General features: G+C 43.7%; 2 protein-coding genes and 1 non-coding gene across 6 annotated transcripts in view; 1 reads left to right on the top strand and 2 right to left on the bottom strand.

Moving 5' to 3' along the window:
• Window positions 1-78, bottom strand: part of LOC144504574 (parkin coregulated gene protein homolog) — a 357,038-nt gene extending 356,960 nt beyond the window's left edge. The window contains exon 1 of one of the 2 annotated variants that reach the window (XM_078230135.1): window positions 7-78. The gene's annotated coding sequence lies outside the window, so the exon portion shown is untranslated. The remainder of the gene's footprint in view (window positions 1-6) is intronic. The other variant, XM_078230137.1, reaches the window with a different exon arrangement.
• Window positions 21-26,112, top strand: part of prkn (parkin RBR E3 ubiquitin protein ligase) — a 1,119,547-nt gene continuing 1,093,455 nt past the window's right edge. For all 3 annotated transcript variants that reach the window (XM_078230130.1, XM_078230129.1, XM_078230132.1), the window contains exon 1: window positions 21-166. In XM_078230130.1, the coding sequence (XP_078086256.1) occupies window positions 160-166 (7 nt within the window). In that variant the 5' untranslated portion in view covers window positions 21-159. The remainder of the gene's footprint in view (window positions 167-26,112) is intronic.
• On the bottom strand, window positions 393-464 carry trnad-guc (transfer RNA aspartic acid (anticodon GUC)). The gene has a single exon. It is a non-coding gene; the product is annotated as a tRNA-Asp (tRNA).

Below are 26,112 nucleotides of genomic sequence, written 5' to 3'. Positions count from 1 at the left end.
ACTCACTTGACGAGGACGTTAGCACGCAGGCGCCGAGTGAACCGGCCGACAGGTTTTTGACGATAATACTGTACAGTTGACCTGGCACATAAAGTTCGGCTCTTCCCAAATTACAAGAAGTTACCCTCCCTCCCTCATAGAGCTGAAGCGATCAAAGAAATGATCGGTAGGTGACTGGTTGAAAAACAAAACCGCCTTCTTGCGAGGTGTTGTTTAAATTTTATCAGTGACACTTGTGTGCATGAGATTTGTTAGGCTGACATTCACTTTAGAAAACGCGCATTTTAAGGAAAGGAAATGTGCGAAATGATTGAGGAATTATCAAGCATTAAAAAAATTATATAATGTTTTAGTTTGGAATATAATGCCTGTGTGAAAAAAAATACTAGTACCTCCCCGGCGGGGAATTGAACCCCGGTCTCCCGCGTGACAGGCGGGGATACTAACCACTATACTACCGAGGATTGGACAGGTTTGTGTCTTAATTGTACAGTAGAAGAAGGCATTATTGGAGATTACAACGCTATTACCAGTTAGGGATTAATTTCAGACAAATCGATTAAATAAATCGGGTAGTTTAATGAGTTTTGAACATAACTTTACATATTGGATTTCTGTGTCAGGGAGATGAGCAAGACTATTCTTAACTTGAGCCGTACGAAAAAACAGCCTATCAGCTTGCTCTGAAGTGACTCACAAGTCAGTTCCTTAACAAATTGGATATATTTTGATAGACCAATTCAGTGCCTTGTTATCTATTTTTGGTATAATCTGCATTGTTATCCTAACACAAGAGGTAAAAATTTGTTGAATATTTGGTGCATTATATAGTATGTGTGTGTGAACTGTGGATTTTCTTTGCTTTTAATGATTGAAATGGGCTGTTTGTGGGTACAACACAGTAAGCCAGTCCAACACCGGCATCTCCACATTGTGGGTACAGCTGCAAGACTCTGGTTAAAATACTTCAATGGTCCACAAAGACTGCTACCAAAGCTTATCCCACACCTTGCACAAAGCCACAATGACGTCAGCGAAGCATTGTGATTCCGCTGAAAAATCTTCCACGATATCCTGTATTTTGTTCATTGAACATGCTGTTCTTCTCCTAAATAAAGTTTTTGCTATGATTTTCATGTAATAGGCCAAGCTGTAACCTTACTATGAACAAGATGCTATGGTTACAAATTTGATGTGCTGGTTAGGTGCACTGGCTATGCTAAATTTTCCCTCAGTGTACCTAAACAGGTGCTAGAATGTGGCGACTTGGGGATTTTCACAGTAACTTCATTGCAGTGTTAATGTAAGCCTACTTGTGACAATAATAAACTTTAACTTTAAAATGTATTTATTGCAGCTTGCTGTTGGAACAGGGACAATGCATTCTGAGTTTTTCTGAGGCTGCTTGACAGGGGAGATGGCAAGGATGCGAAATTTTACAACCTCTTCGTGCCGTTTTGCGGCAGGAAAATGTTGTAAAATCTGGCGTAAAGCGGCTATTGTGAATGGCGCCCATTTGTGCACCTGTCACAATTTTAGAACACAGTTTAAAAATAGCAGAGACTCTCCCATTTAAGAAGATAAGGAGGAATTTCTTCTCTTAGGTCATTAGTGTTTGGAATTTTCTCCCTCAGTGAGCGATGGAGGCTGATTGAATATATAAAAGATTGGGTTAGGCATTTTTTCGATTGATTAGGGAAAGTAGAGTTATGGAGAACAGGCAGGGAGGTGGAGTTGAGATCATGTCAGATCAGCTGTGATGTTACTGGTTTGATTTGATTTGATTTATTATTGTCACATGTATTAACATACAGTGAAAAGTATTGTTGCTTGCGTGCTATACAGACAAAACATACCATTCATAGAGAAGGAAACGAGAGAGTGCAGAATGTAGTGTTACAGTCATAGCTAGGGTGTAGAGAAAGATCAACTTAATGCAAGGTAAGTCCATTCAAAAGTCTGACAGCAGCAGGGAAGAAGCTGTTCTTGAATCGTTTGGTACGTGACCTCAGACTTTTGTATCTTTTTCCCGAAGGAAGAAGGTGGAAGAGAGAATGTCAGGGGTGCGTGGGGTCCTTAATTAAGCTGGCTGCTTTGCCGAGGCAGCAAGAAGTGTAGACAGAGTCAGTGGATGGGAGGCTGGTTTGTGTGATGGATTGGGCTACATTCACGACCTTTTGTAGTTCCTTGTGGTCTTGGGCAGAGCAGGAGCCATACCAAGCTGTGATGCAACCAGAAAGAATGCTTTCCATGGTGCATCTGTAAAAGTTGGTGAGAGTCGTAGCGGACATGCCAAATTTCCTCAGTCTTCTGAGAAAGTAGTGGCGTTGGTGGGCTTTCTTAACTATAGTGTCGGCATGGGGGACCAGGACAGGTTGTTGGTGATCTGGACACCTAAAAACTTGAAGCTCTCGACCCTTTCTACTTCATCCCCATTGATGTAGACAGGGGTATGTTCTCCTTAACGCTTCCAGAAGTCGATGATAATCTCCTTCGTTTTGTTGACATTGAGGGAGAGATTATTGTTGCCGCACCAGTTCACCAGATTATCTGTCTCATTCCTGTACTCTGTCTCATCATTGTTTGAGATCCGATCCACTACGGTGGCGTCGTCAGCAAACTTGAAAATCGAATTGGAGGGGAATTTGGCCACAGAGTCATAGGTGTATAAGGAGTATAGTAGAGGGCTGAGAACACAACATTGTGGGGCACCAGTGTTGAGGTGGAGCAGGCCTGAGGAGTTGAATGACCTACTCATGTTGCTATTTCTAATGTTCCTATGTATGAGTTGCAGCACCTGCTAATGAATGCGATCAGTTAACAGGGAAAAAAACATGTATGCTTGCTGTTAGCCCTGCTGAACGCATATTTCTAGTTGTTTAGATTTGTATCTTGGTTGAAAGCCTTACTATAGCAAAATAATATTTACTATGTGGATCTAGCTATGATAACCTCCCACGAAGTCCACAGGGAATCACTGATTAATCTCCTTGTGGGGCTTGTTGAGTATGAGTCTCCTGATAACAGGCAGTGGCCTGCCCAACTGGAACTAATTACCTGAGCCTTTTAAAAGACAGGCCCAGAACAGGGTCTGCTGAACTGCAATCTAAGGCAGGGACTCGTGTGTGTACACCATGCTCGTGTTTTACTTTACATTCTGTAAATAAACAATGTTTCTTTCCAGTCGGACTTCCTAAGTCATTACATTATCAAACATGTGTAAGGGTCGGGATTAGGGATGTCATCCTCTTGTTCTTTTCATATGTGGGTGCCTCTCACATGGTTCATAGAAATCATAGAAACCCTACAGTGCAGAAGGAGGCCATTCGGCCCATCGAGTCTGCACCGACCACAATCCCACCCAGGCCCTACCCCCACATATTTTTACCTGCTAATCCCTCTAACCTCCACATCTCAGGGGCAATTTTTTTTAACCTGGCCAATCAACCGGTTCAACTAGAGGCCTGGGTTGCTCTGAGATGGATTCTGATATTCAACTCTACGGTAAAGACTTATTTAGACTTCACATGGTCATGTAAAATGGTTAATGGTGAGATGGTAGCCTGCTTTACACCTCCCCTAATTTTTATTGATGGGATAGATAGTACGAAACTGGCAAACTGGTGTCACACCTGTTGGCAGGATCAGGCATCTGGCTTTTTCCTATTAATCCTTTTGTCATTTTTTTCGAAATTTCCTCAAGTTTTTTTAAACGAAAAAAGCCAAGGCAATTGATAAAGCCAGCCAGTAGAAATAACCTATTCATTCATATACTTAATTTAAAAACAATGAATACTTGGAAACTTACAACCAAACCAATTTAAATATTGATGCAGGGTGACTGAAAAAAACACTTGTACTACCCTGAGGTAATGCTAGGACTGATCATATTAAGTCTGGTTGGGGAAAACATCAAACACTAGAGGACCGTTATGGATGCCAGAGGAAGAGTGAAACCATATGGGATGATGTTACTGACCTTGCTCAACTTAATGGCATCAAAAACATCACATTAATTTGCAATCGTCCTTGGTGTCCTCGCTTATCTGCTGTAGCCTAGTTTATCTGCTGTGGGAGTTCGAGTGGTGATGTGGTGAATGCTAAATGGGGAAAAATTAAGCTTTAGTATGAACAAAAGAGAATCTTTCAAACATGGAAGGAACTTGCTGCTTTTACAATTGCTCCAATTTACTGAGAAATTGTAATTGTGTGTTATCTATCAAAAATTGGGCTGGAAAGAAGAATGTTGATCTTGGGGAGTAAGATAAATAAAAGGTGATTGTGACTCCCAATGCCTAAACTTTTTATCACTGCTATTGTCTGTAATCTTTTACAAACATTTTCAGTGCCTGAGTTCAGTAGCTTGATTAATCATCCATCAATCCGCTTGAGTAATAATTAGTTTGATATTTTTATGGTTGATTCATTGTTAAATTAATTCTTATTTCCTCTCATCTTAAAATTATAGAATGGTTGTTAAGCAGACTGGATTTTCCAGATTGCAACATTTACATTCCTTGCACACCTGTACATGTAAAAATCCTGTAATTATTTACATCAAAAACCACAAAGATGCATGGAATTGGAAATTATACATTCGGTTTCTTAAAGGAAAATGACCAAAAATAGTGCAAGAGTGTCGACTCACTAAAAGTACACACAATTTTACATTCTTTTTAAAGGAAAATGTAAGGTTAGAGGAATGGCCTTCACATTCTCCACCTGCCCTTTTTAAGAAAAAGAATGTCAGGTGCAAATTGGCACAGAGCAACAGGATTATGGAATTGAACTTGTGGCTGAATTTTTGCGGGAAAAAGGAATTCCTTTAATTGGGCCAGTACCACTGGTCCTGGAACAAAAAGAGTCTGTACTGATGGGATGGGTTGAACCTGCACTGTACGGATTCTATAAACCAGACCAGGATTCTAGCTGAAAAGATCAATAGGCTGTCGAAAGGACCTTTAACCAATAGAGGCAGGTGCACTCAAGCAGAAAAACAAAATAAGTGAAAATAGCCTAGTTGTTATAAAAAGGGAACGTTACATGTATTATGAACAGTTCAAGCTTACTCATTATGAAAAGGATACTGAAGTATTGGAAAAGGTGCAAAATATTTATAAGAATAATATCAGAAATAAGAACTGACTAGGTGCAAATATAGGGTTGATTAAATAGGTTTGGGCTCCTTTCTCAAGAAAAGAGAACAATGAGGGTGATCAAATAGAGAACTTTAAGATTATAAAAGGATTTGGCAGTGTAGATACAGAGAAAGTATTTCAACTTATGGGGAGACCAGAAGGAGAGGCCAGAATTATGAGATGGTCACCAATTATTCCAATAGGGAATGCAGGTGAAACCTCTTCATTCAGATATGGCTCAGTGGTTAGCACAATTGTCTCTAATTCGCAAGATTGTGGGTTTAAATCCCACAAAAAAGATGGTTGTCTGCCACTTTAGTGAGGGAGATGTCCACTGCTGGAAGTACTGCCTTGTGGGTGAAGCATTAAATTGAAGCCCTCTCAGGTGGATGTAAAAGATTCCATGACATCATTTCAAAGGGAATTCACCCTGGGGTTCTGGTCAATATTTAACTCTCAATCAGAATTCTAGAAACAAGGAGATAATGATCTGACCATTATCACATTGCAGTTCGTGGCAGCTTGCTGTGCACAAATTGGCTTTCTTGCATTACAGCAGTGACTAACTACAGTGACTTACTCAAACTTGTCATTGTATTACCAGCTGTGGAGGACCATGTATTTGACACAAGGTAATATGGGGTGTTTTTGTGTTCAAAACTTGAGCTGTTGTGCCAACATGGGCAAAGTATAGGGCAAGAACAATTTCCTGTGGTACTGGTGGAGGCAGTATACTTTTGCAGCGGGGAAGGCGGCTCAAAGTGTCCACGTTTGAAATGTTTGTGTGCCTGGCCTATGTGGAAAAGTATACTTGTAGACAGCTAGCAAAAGAGCCCAGTAAGTAGTCTCATAACACCAGGTTAAAGTCCAACAGGTTTATTTAGTAGCACGAGCTTTCGGAGCGCTGCTCCTTCATCAGGTGAGTGCAGGATTTGTTTCACAAACAGGGCATATATAGACATAAACTCAATTACAAGATAATGGTTGGAATGCGAGCCTTAACAGGTAATCAAGTCTTTACAGCTGCAGACAATGCGAGTGGAGAGAGGGTTAAGCACAGGTTAAAGAGGTGTGAATTGTCTCCTTCCAGGACAGTTAGTGAGATTTTGCAAGCCCAGGCAAGTCGTGGGGGTTACAGGTAGTGTGACATGAACCCAAGATCTCCGTTGAGGCCGTCCTCCTGTGTGCGGAACTTGGCTATCAGTTTCTGCTCGGCGATTCTGCGATGTCGTGTGTTTTGAAGGCCGCCTTGGAGAACGCTTACCTGAAGATCAGAGGATAAATGCCCTTGACTGCTGAAGTGTTCCCTGACAGGAAGGTAATTGTTGAGCGGTGTTCATTCATCTGTTGTTGTAACGTCTGCATGGTCTTGTCAATGTACCATGCTTTGGGGCATCCTTTCCTGCAGTGTATCAGGGAGACGACATTGGCCGAGTCGCAACATCTTCATGCACAGGTTCGAACAAGACTTCTTCACTGCACAGGACCTTCAACCGATACTATACACTAGATACACTGATGACATTTTCTTCCTTTGGACTCATGGCGAACAATCACTGAAACAACTATATGATGACATCAACAAGTTCCATCCCACCATCAGACTCACCATCGGTTGCATTCTTGAACACATGCATCTCCATCAAGGACGGTCACCTCAGCACTTCACTGTACTGCAAGCTCACAGATAATCTCACGATGCTCCACTTCTCCAGCTTCCACCCTAAACACGTTAAAGAAGCCATCCCCTATGGACAAACCCTCCATATACACAGGATCTGCTCAGATGAGGAGGATTGCAACCGACACCTTCAGATGCTGAAAGATGCCCTCGTAAGAACAGCATATGGCACTCGACTCATCGATCGATAGTTCCGAGGCGCCACAGCCAAAAACCGCACCAACCTCCTCAGAAGACAAACATGGGACAAGGCGGACAGAGTACCCTTCGTCGTCCAGTACTTCCCCGGAGCAGAGACGCTATGACATCTTTTCCGGAGCCTTCAACATGTCATCAATGGAGATGAACATCTCACCAAGGCCATCCCCACACCTCCACTACTTGCTTTCAAACAACCGCGCAACCTCAAACAAACCATTGTATGCAGCAAACTACCCAATCTTCAGGAGAACAGTGAACACGACACCACACAACCCTGCCATAGCAACCTCTGCAAGATGTGCTGGATCATCGACACATGAGAACACCATCCACCAGGTACACGGTACATACTCTTGTGACTCGGCCAACGTTGTCTACCTGATACGCTGCAGGAAAGGATGCCCCGAGGCATGATACATTGGTGAGACCATGCAGACGCTACGACAACGGATGAATGGACACCGCTCGACAATACCAGGCAGGAGTGTTCCCTTCCTGTCGGGGAACACTTCAGCAGTCAAGGGCATTCAACCTCTGATCTTCGGGTAAGCATTCTTCAAGGCAGCTTTCAAGACACACAATGCAGAATCGCTGAGCAGAAACTGATAGCCAAGTTCCGCACACATGAGGATGGCCTCAACTGGGATCTTGGGTTCATGTCACACTACCTGTACCCCCCACGACTTGCCTGGGCTTGCAAAATTTCACTAACTGTCCTGGAAGGAGACAATTCACACCTCTTTAACCTGTGCTTAACCTTCTCTCCACTCGCATTGTCTGCACCTATAAAGACTTGATTATCTGTTAAGATTCGCATCCCAATCATTATCTTGTAATTGAATTTGTGTCTATATATGCCCTGTTTGTGTAACAAATCCTGCACTCACCTGATGAAGGAGCAGCACTCTGAAAGCTTGTGCTAAAAAATAAACCTGTTGGACTTCAACCTGGTGTTGTGAGATTACTTACTGTGCCTACCCCAGTCCAACGCCGGCAACTCCACATCAAAAGAGCACGGTGTTGGACCAGGAAATAACTCCTCAGAAGCTGGTGTCCCTTCACCAGATTCCCTTTATTTATAAACTTTATTCCATTCATAGAATAGTTCTGGTACAGAGTCAGAATCCAGAGTGCCAAAAGACCTGACACACCCAGTTGTATATACTGATGAGACTCCCTGATTGGGCAGGCAATTATGATCTCAATCAGGGAGCTTATACTCCAGAGGCCAACTTCCTGTGCCTTGTTGAAGTGATTACAGATCCATGCTGAAGCTATGGGATGGAAGGCCTTATCCTTCTGAAATAGGCCTAATAGTGACTATTATGAAATACCATCCATAAATGTACTGATGGAACTTCTTCACTCTGAAAATGATGGCTAGTCCTTCTTTCTCAATTTGCGAATAAGATTCTCCCAAAAAAGTTCTCAGTGCGAAATTTGCATAAAAACTGGAGTAAATCCTGCTGTTTTTTTTCGTGGGATTTCAAAATGAATCTCCCACACTCTGTGCATCACAGAGTGTGCTAGCATGAATCACGATAAAAATCTGTGAGCCAGAGGGGGACAAGGCCTATTGGGGAGACGGGGCCTGTTGAGGGAGATTGAAAATCTATTCCCACTGGAGAGGCCGGCAGCATAGTGCTGAGCGGGCCACTGCGCATGCGCCAATCTGTCAAAGTGGAGATTGGTACATGCGCAGTAGCCCCGCAATGCCGGCATCTCGATTGCTGGGCTACTCAATTGCTGGCCATCCCCGCGACCCCATATCGCTGCCTTACCGGACCTAATCGGGCCAGCCCTCACCACCCCCCACTCCCGGCCTGCCTCGATCTCTTTCTTCCCTGCCACCCCCCTCCCCTCCCCACAGCCATGCCAACCCCCCCCGCCCACCCCAATGGTCAGCCCTAATTGCTGTCCTCCCTCCTTCTGTCATTGATCCCAAGTGCAGAGTAGCAGTGGGACCCCCACCCTCACCAATCTCCCTCAACAGGCCCCGTCTCCCCAATAGGCCTTGTCCCCCTCTGGCCCAATGTCCAGTGGGCTGTGCCAAGGTGCTCCTTCGGCATTGTCACTTTACACCTTGGGCAGTGCCAGGGGGTCAGACTGGCACTGCCAGGCTGACAATGCTCAGGAGGCACATCGCCACCTTACCCCCGATCTCTAAGGCATCCTTTCACTCCAGCAGGGTCGGGCCGCCAACTCCCCATTAGTGGGGAGCTGTTGTAAACCCAGCTGGAGTTAATCATTCCTGGCTGGGAGTGGGGGGAGGCTAGTGGGCCTGGAGACTTCAGTCCCAGGCCCGCTAATAATATTAAAATGTTCATTTAAATATTTAAAGCAACTCCCCGCCGATTTCTGGCGAGGAGCTGACGCCGCCCGAAATCTGGGGCCCTGAGACACGTGGAGGCCGTGGTGCCCAGCAGCAAGCCTGCTAAACAGCCTCCGTTGATGTCTCCCAGCCCGCTGCACTGCTAGAGCAGCGCAGTGGATTGAGAGAATCACCCCTAAGCTTTTTCAGCATCGGTCAGAGTCCTTGAGGTGTAAGTGATTGGCCTTTCTGCACCATCTTCTACCTTATGCGATAAAATCACTCCAATTCTGTACGGAGATGACTCCCAGATAATAATGATCTCTTTTGAGGGTCAAAATGAACTGAGAGTGGAGGACTGCACTGCCAGTTTAACTTGTTCAAAGGCCTTCTTCTGATGTTCTTTCCAATTCCACCTTTGGCTGGTGCTTCTTGAGCAGCCTGTGTGTGTAGGGGTGCCAACATTGTGGAAATGTTGGGAATAGATCTCCCATAATAGTTCACCATGCCTAAAAAAATATTTCAGTTCTGATACAGTTTTGGAGGCCGGTGCTTCTTTAATTGTTTTTAACTTCTCTTCCATTGGGAGCAGCTGGTTTGCATCTACACTGAACCCTAGATATGTTACTTCCTGAACTTGGAATGTGCTTAAATCTTTTTGAAACTTCTTCGAAATTTGCCAGATGTTCCTGTGTAGTTACTCTTACTGTAACCAGTACATCACTTAGATAAACCATCACCTTTGGTAGCTTTCCATCGTGCACTAGAAAATTGCACATGCTGATAATACTCCAAAGGGCAGCCAAGTATACAGGTATAAGCCTTTGTGGATGTTGATTGCAACAAAGTTTCGAGATGCCTCATCTATTTCTAATTGTTTATATGCATGGACGATATCAAATTTAGTGTAAGTAAAGCCTCCTGCTAGCTTCAATATTCAATCTTCAATCCTTGGTACAGGCTGATTTAATTTTGCTGCTTGATTGATGGTTAGTCTGTAATCTCCACATACCTTGATGGTTCTATCAGGCTTAACCCTAGGGATGATTGGAGCCACCGCTCCGAAAACTATTTATGATACCCAATTTTTCCAATGTTTTGAGTTCTGATTCATCTTTATCATGTAAAGCATAGGTACAGATTGGGCTCTAGAATTAAGGTGCGGCCTCAGGATCCATGTAAATTTTGGCTTTTAGGCCCATTATCTTGACTAACTGGCCTTGGAATATCTCTTGATACTTTATTAAGACTCCCTGGAAGTTCTCACTGTTGATCTTGAAGATTTCTGGTCAATTTAATTAAATTTGGTGAAACTAATCTTGGTCCATTAGTAGGGCCCTTGTCCAGCTACTCTATTAGGGGCAGTTGAGCTGACTGATGTGAGTAGCTTATGGATGTTGATGCTATTCCTAGGATCCTTAAAGCTTCCCTAGTGTATATTGCTAGGCTGGCCATTTTCCTTCCTAACTGCGAGGGTTGAACCCATTTTTGTAAATAACAAAATGATTCCTCCCCTATAACTGTTGTGGAGGCATCAGTATCCACTTCCATTCTGAGTGGCGGACTATTTATTTCTAAACCAACAGTAATTAGGGCCTCTTGTCCACCTGGATGTTGTTTAGCCTATATACTTCAGAATGCTTTCAGGGTTATTTTCAACGCTATTTACTGGAGTCGGATTTTATTTTTGTAGTCTTTGCTTGGTCCTGCATTTATTCCTAATGTACCCTCTTCAATTGCAGGCATAACATGTTTCTTCTCTGAATTTACATCTTTGCTGTGGCTGAGCACCCGTATACCGGTAGCATCCTTCATAGCTTCTGATCTGTGGACCGAATTCCTTAAATCTCTGCATTCTCTTTTGTTCCTTATTTTCCATATCCTCTTCCTTGGTGCCTCGACTGTAAACGGTGGACCTCACTTGCTTGCATGTTCTGCAGTTCCATCACTCCCCTTTCTCCACTTTCAATGGCCTGCGTGAGCTCTAATGCCCTCTTCAAATTAATCTCTGCCTCTGTGAGTAATTTCTTCTGTATGGGTCATGTTGTTAACATCATAGACTAGTCTATCTCTCAACATGTCGTTGAGCGCAGATCCAACCTCATAATGTTCAGCTGTTTACCTTAGGCTCAATACAAAGGCTGCTATAGACTTCCCTGGGATTCTTGTGGTTGAATTAAATTTATATTGTTACAAGAGCACAGAGGGCTCTGAATGATAATGGCCCTTAGCTAATTTGACAAGCTCCTTTAAAGTTTTGAAATCAGGGTATCTGGAGAAGTCATTCCGTATCAGGCTATAGATAGGAGCCTGCAGGTTGTAAGTAGGATGACCCGCTGCTTCGCTGCTTCTCTGCCCCCTCCCACCCCACAGAGATTTCATTGGCTTTTTAAAAAACAGGCATTTGTCATATTGCATCCACTGCTCTGTTTTTTAGCTCTGGGTTCCGTTTTCCAAAAAGGGAAAGTTTAATTGTCACAGGCTACTGAACAAGTTAGCTGTAGACGTCATTGACATAAAGTCTGCTCCCTCAAATTCTGCAGCAGAATGAAGACACTCCGATTGATCCTCGTCACCATATGTAGTACCCTCAAAGATGGGTGGCCACCATTTAATAAATAAATGAGCAAACGGTTTATTAGAGGACAATAACTATTTATGAAAAGAGTTATATAAAGGCTACTGTACTCCAGAAAAAAAAACTCAACCCAGGGATGTGTGTACTTCACTCTGATTGACTAAATGGGTCACATGACCCTCCGAGAATTCATTCCTTAAAGGGGCATGCTACCACAGATTTTGAGGGACCCCCACCACTGCCGACAAGTGGGCAAGTATCCTCATTTCACACCATTGTATTGATTTCTGTGCCAAATCTTTCGGCAAGGACTGTTGCAGCCCAAGCTGTGGTGAAGAAGGGTATCTTACACAGCAATCTCTGGATTCCCACATTTCTCTGCACATGTGCTGATGCCAGAAGTTGCTGTCCGGTTTACCTCATTATATTGGTGAGTGCTACTCGCCTCACCGTTATTATCAATGCAAATTTTGGGCCTGTGTTTCTTATTTGGTCCTTTGATGTAGGTTGTCTATTTAAAGTTGTAGAGTGGGAAGATTCTAACAGTGATGTGGTTGAGATAGGTTGCATGATTATATTAAAAGATATGATGATAGATAAGCAATGATAAGTGTTTAAATTGGGCAAGAGGTGCTGGAAAAAGTGAGCAGGACATTGGAACTCACTGCAAATTAGGGTGGTGGAAGCAGAGATGATCAATGATTTCTAAAGGAAATTGGATAGGCACTTGAGGGAGATAAACTTGCAGAATAAGAACTGCAGAGAAAGGATCTATGCTTGAAAATCAAGAAGTGGAATCAGTTTGGATGGAGCTAAGAAACAGCAAGGTGCAGAAAACATTTGATGGGCATTGTTTACAGGCCCTCTAACAGACGTTATAAAGTAGGGCAGAGTATAAATAGGAAATGAAAGGTACAAGTAACAAAAGTAAAACAGTAATCATTGGGGACTTCAATCTTCATATAGACGAGGCAAACCAAATTTAGAGTAATTGTGTAGAGGATGAGTTTATAGAGTGTATACAGGATAGTTTTCTAAATCAGCATGTCGGCTTGATAACAAGCTATCTTGGATCTAGTGTTGTGCAGTGAGAAAAGGTGAATTCATTACCTTATAGTAAAGGGGCTTCTCGGGAAGAGTGATAATCTATGATAGAATTTTACATTGAGTTTGAGAAGCTAATTTCAAAATTAGGGTCTTCAATTGCAACAAATGAGGCTATGTATTATGAAGGGTGAGAGGTAGATTGGGAAATAAGTAAAAAGATATGATGGCACACAGCAAAGGATTTAAAGAATTAGTATATAATTTGCAACAAATACACATTCCTTTAAAACACAAAGACTCCACAGGAAAAGTTGTCCAAATGAGGCTAACAGGAGGAGGTAAATTTAGTATGCACTGCATTTTATGTTGCTGCTGTAGGCGTGTGTCCGATGCAAACATGCATTAAATTGCACAAGAACATGTTGCACATGCGTCCTGGTGTATTGTGCCCTTGTGCAGTATTTTGGTTAGCGTGTGCGTGTGGGAGTTGTAAGCATGCTTGCTGACAATTAAATGGGCCAAAGCAGTGAGGTGGTGACAGACATATGTCTTATGACCCAGCAGCAACTTGAGCTACAATACATCAACCCTCATGCCTAATCAGTGGCTGTGAAGGTAAATGTTACCCTCAACGTCTATGCCTCAGGATCTTTCCAGGGATCATTAGGAGACTTGTCTGGTATATACCAGTAGACAGCACACAATTGCATTAAGGTTGTAACTAATGCTCTGTTTTTGTGAGGGATTTCCCAAAGATTTGGCATATCAGATGCAGAGAGCCATGGCCCAGGCTTCCCTCAGGTGCCATATGTTGCCATAAAGGCACCAATTTAACATGTAAAAATCTTTTTCAACTGCAAGTCCTTCTTAATCGATGTTCAGGTGGTTTGTGACCACCACAAGGTGTGGTGTCACATGTGTGTCCTTCATGTGTGTACAAGGTTCCTGGGCAGCTACCAATACTCCTTCATACTAAGGAATTCCGAATTCCCTCTGTTATTTCAGCCACAAATGCAGACTCTTGGTTGGTGTCTCGGGATAAGGGCTAATGTTTGAGAACTTGGAAAATGACCCTTTTAGTAGTCCACATATAGAGGCAGAGTGCAACTACAACAGCAACCACGTCATCACCAAGATTACCATTGAGCAGGCAATGGTATTTTAAAGATGCACTTCAGGTGCCTCGATCAGTCAGGTGGAACTTTACAATTTGCCGCAGCAAGAGTATCAAGAATAGTAGTGTAATGTTACATGCTGCACAACGTTGCACAGCGAGGGGCATATAAATTGATGACGATGAAGCAATGGGTAGAGCTCCAACCTCTGAGGATGAGGATGACGAAGAGGAGAAGGAAGCCCTTGTTCATTTGGAAGATTCCAAAACAGAGGAGAATGAGGAGGCTGCCAATAACTGTGCAGCTGGAAAGCATAGCCATGTAGCCAGGGCCGACTCTGTGTAGGAAATGATAATAACCAGATTGTTCCTTGTGCAAAATTGATTCTCCTAAGGTCCTCTCACAGCACAATTGCCATCAGCCAATCCCCAGAACCTGGTGACATATTCCACCTCGAGCACCCTGGATATTGACTTCACAATTACTCAAGGGACTGCTCATCCTCCACAAGAATAAACATCTATGAGGTTGGCTAAGTCACATTCATGTGGCTGAAACCCTCATCATCATAACCATGGACCTCACCATATTGCAAACAAACATGGTAATAAGTCATTCACAACCTGGCCCCTCATAAGAACTCCAATGACTGTAAAGGAGGGATCCATGCTGCCAAATTGTCCGTAATCAAACCATGTCCACAATGCTTAGAATGTCATAACGTCAGACTTCAAACTCTATACATGCTGATAGGATTGTATGTCATAACATCCATGCAGATAAGGCATCTTGTGCATGAGGAGCCCAAAACTGCACAACAACATCTCTTTGAAAGAACTTTTGCACCATGCATTCGAGCCTATGATCCAGTTTCTGACATAAGCACCAAATGGAACATTCCATTCCCTCATGTCTCTTCTGTGTGACATTCTATCAATAAAAGTGTAAAGCAAAGAGGTTGTATGCTTACACATATTAACCATTTTTACCATTTCATCAATGATCATTGTTAAGCTGTGGTGCAGAAAATGGCTCTGCATGGATGCTTGGTGCCATGTATGTTGCAGTTGTGACTCCAAGGTAGCATGCTGCATATTGCAAACACTTGACAGCCCTACTGTTTACTGCCTCTTAATCACACTATTATGCCATGACAGAGTGCAGCTGTGAGGGTCAAGGCTCAACACTGTGGCCGTGTCCTGACAGATAGGTGATAAGAGGGCATGGATATGAAAGTTAATAGTTAGAAGGGATTTACTCGGTTTGTTAATAGCTTAGTGTGGTGGACCTCAGTTGTGCCTTTGTCCTATATGGACCACTGTTGTGTGTGCTTGTCATACCTGGACACATCCCCTTCCAGTTTGGTTCCTCCCCTCGGCACCTAGTATAAAGGTGGCTGTCTCCTCCCCCTTGTTTAGTCCAGGTTGGTTATTTGTTGGGATCTGCTCCTGATTCTGTTGTGAATAAAAGCCTACACTTATATTGGCATATCGGTAGTCTTTCGCCTTATTGATAGCGCATCACTTAGTTAATTTGCTCACTGTTAGTTAGATAATTAAATTGTTACATGTTGATTTCAGAGAGAGTGTCAGGGATTTATTTTTATTTAACCACTAGTAGACCAGGTCGCACCACTTCACACACACTTTTTACAGATTGTAGGGCGAGGTACTTCTCTTTGGGTGTTTCGGTGTTAGTTCTCAGAGGGGGATCAACCTTTGCTTTATTACAGATTGTTAATTAATTGTTGGAGCTGTGTTGTTAATTCTTTTATGACTAGGCCACTTCATAGGTTTCACGGTACACAGACAAGAGTGAATTTTTTTAACAGAATGCTGCCTGAGATCATCCTGATAAGAGTGATCTCCACTTTTCCCTGATCAAGAAGGAGAAGTCCAGTCACAAGGCCCCTATCCCAGATGAGCATCCTGAGGTCAACCCCTTCCCCCAGCCCAAGTGCATCCAACCCCAGGTCCCTTGGGGGACCCTTCCTTTGCAGTGACAGAGGGGCACGACAGAGGGGCCCTCCTTCAGAGTCTCAGGCATCAGATCCACATTTGCCAGGATCTATACTGTTTGGCGTCTGCTAGATTTCCTGCTGGGGGTTAGGGGTGGAGTATCCCAGGAAGCCAGAGAATCAGGCTTTCAGCCCATTAATGACATTCAAATTAGGAAATGATCAGGGCCGCCGCAGTGGGAAGGGAGACTTGCAACGTGTTTGATGCCTGGCAAGAATCCCGTTTTGGTCATCACGCCTGATTCAGCAGGCCAGCAGCAAACCCACTGGCAGCTAGCAAGAGTGGAGAAATGTCCGCTTTCTCTCTTTATCTAAGTTATTAATATGGGTTGTAAATAGGTGAAGTCCCAGCACTGATACTTGCAGCACTGCACGAGTCACACCCAACTTGAAAATGCACCATTTATCCCTACTCTTTGCTCCTAGTTTGTTAACCAATCCTCTCTTCATGCCATTATGGGCTGGCACAGTGGTTAGCACTGCGGTCTCACAGTGCCAGGGACCTGGGTTTTATTCCCAGCTTGGGTCACTGACTGTACATTTTCCCTGTGTATGCACATGTTTCCTCTGGGTGCTCTGGTTTCCTCCCACAGTCCAAATGATGTGCAAGTTTGATGCACTGGCCATGCTAAACTCTCCTTCAGTGTACCTGAACAGGCGTTGAAGTGTGGCGACTAGGGGATTTTCACAGTAACTTCATTGCAGTGTTAATGTAAGCCTACTTGTGATACCAATAAATAAACTTTACTTTTTATATCACCCCCCAACTCCATGAGCCTTTATCGTGTGTATTAACCTTTTGGAAATCTAAGTATACTACATCTACTACTTCCTCTTTATCTACCCGATTAGGTTACCCTTCAAAAAACTCTTATAGATTTATCAAACAGGATTTCTCTTTTGTAAAACCATGTTTACTTGTTTCAATCATGCTATGCTTTTCAATGTGTCTTGTTAAGACTTCTTTAACAATAGATTTCAGCACTTTCTCGATAACCAATGTTAGGCTAACTGGCTTGTAGTTCCCTGTTTTCGCTCTTCCTCTTTTGTTGAATAGCAGTAGCACTTGTATTAAATTTCAATCTGCTGGGATTGTTAGGGAATTTTGGAAAATCGTAGCCAGCATATCTATTATGTGCAGTTATCTCTTTTAGGCCAATTGGTCCTGGGGATTTGTTAGATTTTAATCCCCAGGTTTCTCCAGTACTTTTTCCTCTTCTGATATTAATTATCTTGATTTTCTCACATTTTCTAACACCCAGATTACCCTTTATTTATGGTAAATAACTTGTGTCTCTTATTGTGAAAACAGACACAAAATAATTGTTCAATTTCTCTGCCTTGTCCTCATTCCCCATGATAATTTCTCCTGTCTCTGTTTCTCAGGGACCCATGTTTACTTTAACTAGTCTCTTCCTTTTATATATTTGTAAAATCTCTGATAACTGTTTTATATCCTTATCCAGTCTACTCTCCTATCCTATTTTTCCCTTTTTATCAAGTTTTTGATGGCCCTTTGCTGGTTTCTAAAACACTCCTAAATTTCAGACTTATTCCTATTCTTTGTCATATGATCATCCTCTGTTATGGACATAGAGGAGATTTTGGATAATTTCTCCCTTTTCCTACTTCTTGACTGACCACAACAAGGTGTATCTTTGAGAAGGAATGTTTTAACTCCTCGAATGCTGTGACTTTAAAGCACAGATTTGAAACAGGCTTCTGGTAAGTTTAAATCATAACACCCAAAATATAAATACAACAAACATCCACTCCTCAAGCACATTGACGAACATACATACATACACACGCACATGAACACACACATAAGAAAAGATGATTTCTAAGGAATTAGTATGCTCATAGATTACTAAAAGGGGAAAAAATAAATAGCTCACTTCTTTAAATAATCCTCAAGGTGGTTCAGATGGTGGTTGAAATTTTGCAGGCCTGAAGGATTCACTCTTGGTTTGCTGAAGACAAAGGAAGTTGGATATTTCTGTCTTTCCAGCTGTTGGGAAACCTGGTAGTGAAAGTGAGATGGAAGCTGCTGGATCACAAGAGGTGTGCCTCTCAACATCATTTGTGGGCTAGAAGGAATGGGAGCACTCCACAAAAAGCCCTTTGACGATACCATTGTGAGCCTCTACCTCTTCCCTCTCCCCAAAACCCCCATGTGTGATCATGGTGCTCTCCCAAACAAGCGCCGCTTCAACCTCCTGATTGTTGGGAATTGTGCCAAAGGTCCTTGCTGGTGCCAAAGGTCCTTGCTGAGGCCAACAGCTGCTTTTGTTCCCTTCCACCTGCCTTTGTTCCCTTCCACCTGACAGCCGGCTGTCCATTTGGCTGGTGGCCATTTGGGAACCTGAGCTAAAAAATGTTAATGAGGTCCTCTCATTAAGTTTGGGCCTCCGCATCTCTGACCTTTTCTGGCCATTTTGAGCCTTTTCCACTGCCTTCTCCTTATCTTCGATACTTTTCCAATAAATGAAGGTGTTTAAACGAAGTGAACTTGAATGTGATTTTTATGATTTTTCTCCCAGGTTCTTTACAGCACTGTCCTCGAGATTGATTTTCACTTCTTAGAATATCTCAAAGGATTAGCCTCCTAAGGCCCCAATGACTTCCTGATTAGATCAGATAATAGGACCCCAGTCTGCATTGGTGGATGAGGCTCCATCTGCCCCATTTGTCTGAATAATCAGACATTTTAGAGTTCTACTTGATCAGGGATGGAGCGGGATTTACTCATTCTACATTAACCTACCACTATCACCCCCTACCACCCTCCACCACTCCTCCCACCCCACTGCTGCCTCCCCCATGCTTGTGACTGCAACCGCCCCCCCCACCCCCGAGTCTTCCCAGTGTCTATCGCGTAAAGAGTTGAAGTTCACTCTTACTGTCTGGGCTGAAACATAAAAAATGGTCTCTTGGGTTAATTTAAGACGGCTGCTGGCACCAATGGAATGGAGTGTTGTACCTGTTAATTCTCAGATACTTTCAACCAGTTTACTTACTCCAAGGTTTTACCCCGGTGTCCTTATTTGCAAGATGGACAAAGGACAAACACAAGTAAAGGTTCAACAAGTTTATTAATAATAACACTATTAACCCTTAAATTACCCACATAAAACAAGAGGATATCCCAGCAGATTCAAGTATACTACCCGTAACGATGGTTTGGTTGAACTGCAGGCCCGATTCTCTGAGTCCCTCTGGTCCGTCGTCACGAAGGTGAGTCTCGATGGCAGCTTCTTCCTTCTTCGGTCAGTATTCCGAATGGTCACGGCTGTCTCCCGTCGAGTCTTCGTTCCTGTGTGTCTCACAGCGTGTCCCTTTGTCCCCCAGCCTGCTTGCCTTTCCAGAAACTTCTCTGGCTCCCGGCCAATGAGGTCCCAGGAGGGGGTTCCAATACCCAGTGGGTTTCTTGATGTCTGCCTGACAGGACACCAGGGTCCGCCCCCAGGTGTCCCATCTCCCAGGAACTTTCGGTGACAGAAAGTCTGGCCCGATCTGGGCTTCTAACAATAGGCCGGTGCATTTCAATGGGGTGCAATGATCTCCTGTTAAGTATCAAGTAGAGTGTAACGACCTTTGATGGGTGGTTGATGGGTCAGGCCCAGACACATTTGTGTATTTGTATAATTGGCCTGCCTGTGGTTTGACTGTGTTTGATTTTAATATGCCCAATTCTTTAATTTAGGATATCCAATTTTATCAGCCTTAAAACTAGGCCCTATTTATATCACCACAATCCCTCCTCTTGATCCAATGAGCGTCAGCGAACCGAATCACACAATTCTCACCAAACCATCTCAACAAGCAAGTACCCCGAATCTGGGGTTGACAGTATCATCCCTAACCCACAATAGTACCAACAAATTTAAATGAAGAAAATAATTAAAAAAACAATAAGAAACAATACATCAATCGGGTATATACAAAACAAAGCAATAAACAGTAACAGCACAAAATGACAAGTGACTATACATATTAAATATAGACAAAATGAAGTAAAATAATTTAAAAAATCAATACAAAACAATACGTCAATCGGGTATATACAAAACAAAGCAATATGAGAGAGTATCAAGGCTCTTGATTGTAGAGCCTCTCCTGATGTCAGATGGCCCTTGCCGAGTCCGAGTTTTTGCAGAAATTCCTTAGGGCGATAGGGAAGCCAGAGCAGTCTGATTGTTGTTGGAAGAAAACGTGGTTGGAAAACTTCCAAGTTGCTTCTGTAAATCAACCATATACTGGTAACACTGAGCACAGTAGGTCAACTGGGCATCAACATAGTCATGCAGGCGACGAAGGTGATGAGCATGTGTACTGCTAATTCCTTCAAGCAAAAGTCTTGTGATCTCTGCCTGGCGATCAAATTCACTTTGTGTAATTCACATTTCCTGTTCTGCTGTTGAACGGGCCTCTGAGACCTTTGCCTTCTTCAGTCTTGCTTTTGCTGCATCTAAATCAAGTCTTTCATTCTGCAAGAGTTTACGTTCTTTAGATATTGTTCTGCAGTCCCCTTCCAGAAAGTTTCTAAGGAGTGCCAAAAGGTTGACCTCTGATGAGTGAACTTCCATCGGGCGTGGGGTGAACCACGTATATCCGGGGTATTGTAGGCTGATCTTCTGGTCTTTGGTTGATGTGGTGTCTGTGGTTCGGTCTGAGACGAGGAGTCCCAGATAACAGGGAAGTATGTAGTTAATTCTGGGGAAGATCAAGGTAGCACCTGTTAATTCTTATGAATACCTGATTCTCTTTTCCTTTTCTTTACTAGAATGTCGTATGACTCCTCTTTTTTTAAAAAAAACAAAGAAATAAGTAAAGGAATAGTAAAGGCCCAATAGTGTCATACGAAGGGTTGGTCGGCAATCAGTGTTGATGGGGTTGAGTGGGGTAAGGAGTTTGCAGAGCGTGAAAATAAAATGTTGGGTATGTGGCATGTGTCCTTATTGTTGGAGGACTATGGCACAGTATAACAATAGATTCTTCATCCCACAACCAAACTGTGGTGTGTCGGAAAATTATGACGCAGTATAACGTGGGCAGATAAGAAACCCTTTTCAATTGGGTGATGCGTGGAGTGGATGGATAAAGCTATTTACAATCTGGACTGTGATGTCCTGATTCTTTCTTAGTAGAGGGAACCTATGTGGACGGGCTTTGGCTGCCAGGTACCCAGTGCATTACCACCTCTGGTAGTGAGCGCCGTGTCAAACGGTTCTGGGAGTCCCGGTACCAGGGCCGCCACAGCGGGTTAGGTTTGCGAGTTCCCCATCCTTTCCGTCGGGGTCCCCTGGGCTGGGGTTTTATTCCTGAAGCCCTGTAAATTGGGGCGGGGACCGAGGTTGCGTGTGCTATTCCTGGGGATACTGGGTGGGGGTTGATAACCTGGGGTACAGATTGTGGTCCATGGTTTAGGTCCGGTGCTGTGGGGTGAGGGTTGGGGCTTCCTTGTGACTCAAAGACTCCTTCCAGGGTGACATGGCATTGGTGAAAATTTTGCTGGGAGCCGAATGCCATCATTTGGTTCACATGATACCACCCGGCTTTCTTGTGGTCTACCATGACCTTGTATACCGAGGGGCTGGCCTTCTTGGTCTTCCACGTATATCCCGCATCCTGTCCTCCTGTTTCCCTCTTCCACCATGGATGACCCATCTACAAAAATTGTTTAACTGTCTTGAGCTTGGGTTTGGCTGATTCCCCTGGCTCCTCCCCCCTTTTGTTTTGGCAAAAATGGCCCCTTGGGGTCTTTTATTGCCGGAACCTGGCATTCATGAGGCTCCCTGCCATAGGTTAGGTTGTCTGCCAGGAATGTGGGGGTTATAGCTGCTTGTCGGGCCGGTCCTTCAAGGGGCATGAGTCGGGGTCCATCGTCGGGGAACCACTGAGATGGTCGTGTGGGGTAGTTGGGTGGTGCCCTACAGTTCCGGGTGAAATGGTTGGGTTGCCCGCAGGTATAACACTGTGTTTGTGGGCGTGGGCCTCTGGGCTCAGCTCTATATCGTTCTTGGTGTTGGGCCTATGTCCTGTGCGGCCTTGTGGTTCCCTGTGTCGGCGATCAGCAATAGTGTATGGGTGTGCGGGGTTTGCTGGTCCCCTGAAATTTGGTGGTGCCCACAGTCCCGGGCAAAATGGTTGGGTTGCCCACAGTTATAACACTGCTTGTTGGGGTGCATATCTGGGGTTGGTTTTATCTTGTTCCCTGTACCTGGGGTTGGGAATATATCGGGGTTCTGCGCAGGGCTGTGGTTTTCTGTATCGATGATTGGCACGGGTATATGGGGGTGAGTTTCCCAGTCCCCTGTTTCCACCTCCCACTTCGTTACGCCAAACCGGGGCCAGGTCTGTGTGGATCGGGTTCATCAATCCGTGTTTCGTGGACTTGGGGGTGTCTGTTTGTCTGACTTCCCGTTCCCACACACGAGTCATTTTGCGGGTGGCCCAGGCTTCTGTGTGTGTATTATCATCGGGATCAAAATTCTCACAGACTCCCCTCAGTGGCGTGTGCTATCAGGGTCCGGATCCATGTGGGCTGGTGGTATGCATTTAATTGGACTCGATTTAATTGGCCGAAAACCGCAACAAATTGGTTCCATAGTTGGCCAGCATAGGCTGTCGGGTGCTCCCCTCTCTTTTGTTGGCAGTTGTTTAAGCCTTGTACTGGGTCATCCCTATTGTAGCCTATGGCGGCCAGAACGGTCACCTTCATTTCTGGTAGGGTTCCCCCGGCCACGTTCTGGGGTTCGGGTAGGGCGGAACAGATGGCAGGACTTAAACATAACAGAATAAATTTAACCTCTTCTGCCTCGTCTAGGCCGTTTAAAACACAATATTGGGTGACCTGGTCAAAGAGAGCATGTGGATCCCCGAGGGTTCAAATACTCCAATCACTTTAGCTATGTCAGTGAGCTGTGTCATGGTATATGGAGTTACATAAGTCACATTGTGGTTCTGTCCGTCCTGTCGTTGGGTGGTGACCAGATTCATCGGTACAGGAACTGGATTAGTGACCGGGCTTATTGGGATGGTAAAAGGACTAGGAGCTGAGATTGAGTTTCCCCAGATGGGGGCCGGATTAGGTGGTGCCGTTGGTTCCACTACCGGGAAGAGAGGTGGGGTGTCCCCCGTCGGCAGTGGCGCTAGCTGTTGCATAATGGCAGGCATCCTCTTCTAAATCCCCCCACTCTACCCCTGGGTCACTATCCCCTGTTTTGGTCGTGTATGCACACATTACACCCCTTTTTATGGCTAGTTGTGCTTTTAAATCTTCAATCTCACGCAGGCATTTGGAGTGGTTTGTTGCGCGGGCTGTATTTACTTTTCCTGCTCGATGCAAAACTTTTACTGCAGCCTGTAGGTCGCTGCATTTACGTTTAACTTTCTCTACCCATCAGGCGAACTTAAATGTGAGGATGGTTAGGTACACTGCCATAAGGATTCCTATTGCAGCCAGTTGTGACAGAATGCGGACCCATGGGTGGATTTGGACATTTGAACCCCAATCCCAGAGGTCCTCCCATTCAGCATGACTGGCCATAATTATTTCCTTTTAGGATTCGTCACTTGAGTATAGGTAAGGGATCGGGGTAGAGGTCCGGTTTTCACTAAATTCCCTCCCATAGGTTTAAACCAAATTCCCGAGACTGTTCTCGTTCTAACTACACAGTTTGTCCACCTTGTATTACAGACACCGGGTTTATGGCCCAATTTACTGGTTGAATCTGTATTAGTCCTTCACTCACTTAAGACTGGCCGTCACGTGGGGCAGCTGCCCTCTTAAATTCAGGCTCAGATGGAGTGTTGGAGAATACCGGGTTGAAGGTTCGACTTCGGAGTAACGTATCACTTCTTATTGAAGTCCCATCTGGGGTGCCATTGTTGTACCTGTTAATTCTCAGATACTTTCAACCAGTTTACTTACTCCAAGGTTTTACCCCGGTGTCCTTATTTGCAAGACGGACAAAGGACAAACATAAATAAAGGTTCAACAAGTTTGTTAATAATAACACTATTAACCCTTAAATTACCCACATAAAACACGAGGATACCCCAGCAGATTCAAGTATACTACCCGTAAAGATGGTTTGGTTGAACTGCAGGCCCGATTCTCTGAGTCTCTCTGGTCCATCGTCACGAAGGTGAGTCTTGATGGCAGCTTCTTCCTTCCTTCCTTCCTTCTTCGGTCAGTCTTCCGAATTTTCACAGCCGTCTCCCCTGTCGAGTCTTCGCTCCTGTGTGTCTCAGCCTTTATCCCCCAGCCTGCTTGCCTTTCCAGAAACTTCTCTGGCTTCCGGCCAATGAGGTTCCAGGAGGGGGTTCCAATACCCAGTGGGTTTCTTGATGTCTGCCTGACAGGACACCAGGGTCCGCCCTCAGGTGTCCCATCTCCCAGGAACTTTCGGTGACAGAAAGTCTGGCCCGATCTGGGCTTCTAACAATAGGCCGGTGCATTTCAATGGGGTGCAATGATCTCCTGCTAAGTATCAAGTAGAGTGTAACGACCTTTGATGGGTGGTTGATGGGTCAGGCCCAGACACGTTTGTGTATTTGTATAATTGGCCTGCCTGTGGTTTGACTGTGTTTGATTTTAATATGCCCAATTCTTTAATTTAGGATATCCAATTTTATCAGCCTTAAAACTAGGCCCTATTTATATCACCACAGGAGCAAATCAGAGAAATTTGAAGAAGATCATTTTATTTTTTAAAGAGGGATACTCTCAGTCACTCTATTTTGAAAGGGATTGCGTGCAATGGACCACTGTAGCTTGAGTTGTGACGTGATTTTTCACATTTCCCTTTTAATCTTTTCCCTGCTCTAAATTCCCTCTCAACCAAGGTTCGTAATAGTTTCCTTAAATTACTTGTTTAATTCTGGGAATTCTATAATAGGTTGCTGTGCTGCACATTCTCTGTGGAATACTTTCAGTGGTAACATATCCTCAAATCATCAGAGTAATTACAATATCAGTAAAAGGTCCAAGATGAGATTACTGAAAGTAAATGTACAAAAAAATAGGATTTTACTTTATCCAATTGGTTGGATTTGATTGCAGAATGCAAGTGAATTGATTGAGGGTTAAGGGAGCATTGCAAGACAAATCAAAGTTCTTTGGCAACTGATCTGAATGTCAAAATCCTTTTACAGATTTTTTGACAGTGTGGTAACAGAACACAGTAGAACAGAGTGGTCATGAAAAGAATGCAGTGTTAAGAGGGCTAAAGTCAGGAATTTGCTGCAGAGGAGGAAGGAGCTGCTGATTTTTTTTTAAAAACCTCCAATACTTGAAATGGTTTGTGTAATCTTGAGGCAGCAAATGAATAATCTTTTGTAACTGCTTACTGTAAGTTAGTGTGTACAAAAAAATCTTGAAATAACCAAAAAATAGTTACAAAGGATATAAATACTGTAAAATAAAAACAGAAATTGCTGAGTACTCAACAATGCTGACGATATCTATGGAAAGTTAACAATGTAGGGCAATGACCCATCGCATCATCAAAACTGGAAAAGGTTAGAACTGCAACAGGTTTAAATCAGATGCAGAGACAGGGAAAGCAGGGGGAAGGGGAGAAAAAATAGAGGGGAAGATCTGTGATGGGGTGGAAGTCAAAAGAGGTTAAATAACAAAAAAGCTGATGGTGAAAACATCTTTAGCTTCGTATCACCTGTAACTTGAATTGTCTGCTCCATTCCCTCTGATTTCTCTGTCCTCAGCCTCCCACAGAGTTCCATTTTACAAACATTCCAGTCTAAACATTGAGTTAAACAATTTCAGATCATAACCCCTGCTCCCATTTTTACCTCCACCACCTGTTAGTCGGTAAACAATATACCTCAAAATCTAATAGATAAATAGCAACAAAACCTGATGCACAGAGAGGGTATGGGCCAAGGAAGATCTTGATTTTGAAGATTTTGATTAAGATGCAGATCTGAATCCAGAATATTTTTAAAGGATGTGTTAACATTGGCAGATTAGGCAAATTGACCTTTTTAATGTTGTTGT

The sequence above is a fragment of the Mustelus asterias genome, chromosome 15 (assembly GCF_964213995.1).
Source record: "Mustelus asterias chromosome 15, sMusAst1.hap1.1, whole genome shotgun sequence".
NCBI lineage: Eukaryota > Metazoa > Chordata > Chondrichthyes > Carcharhiniformes > Triakidae > Mustelus > Mustelus asterias.
The sequence above is the reverse complement of the archived record's forward strand: the minus strand, read 5'-3'. Positions and strand labels throughout refer to the sequence as shown.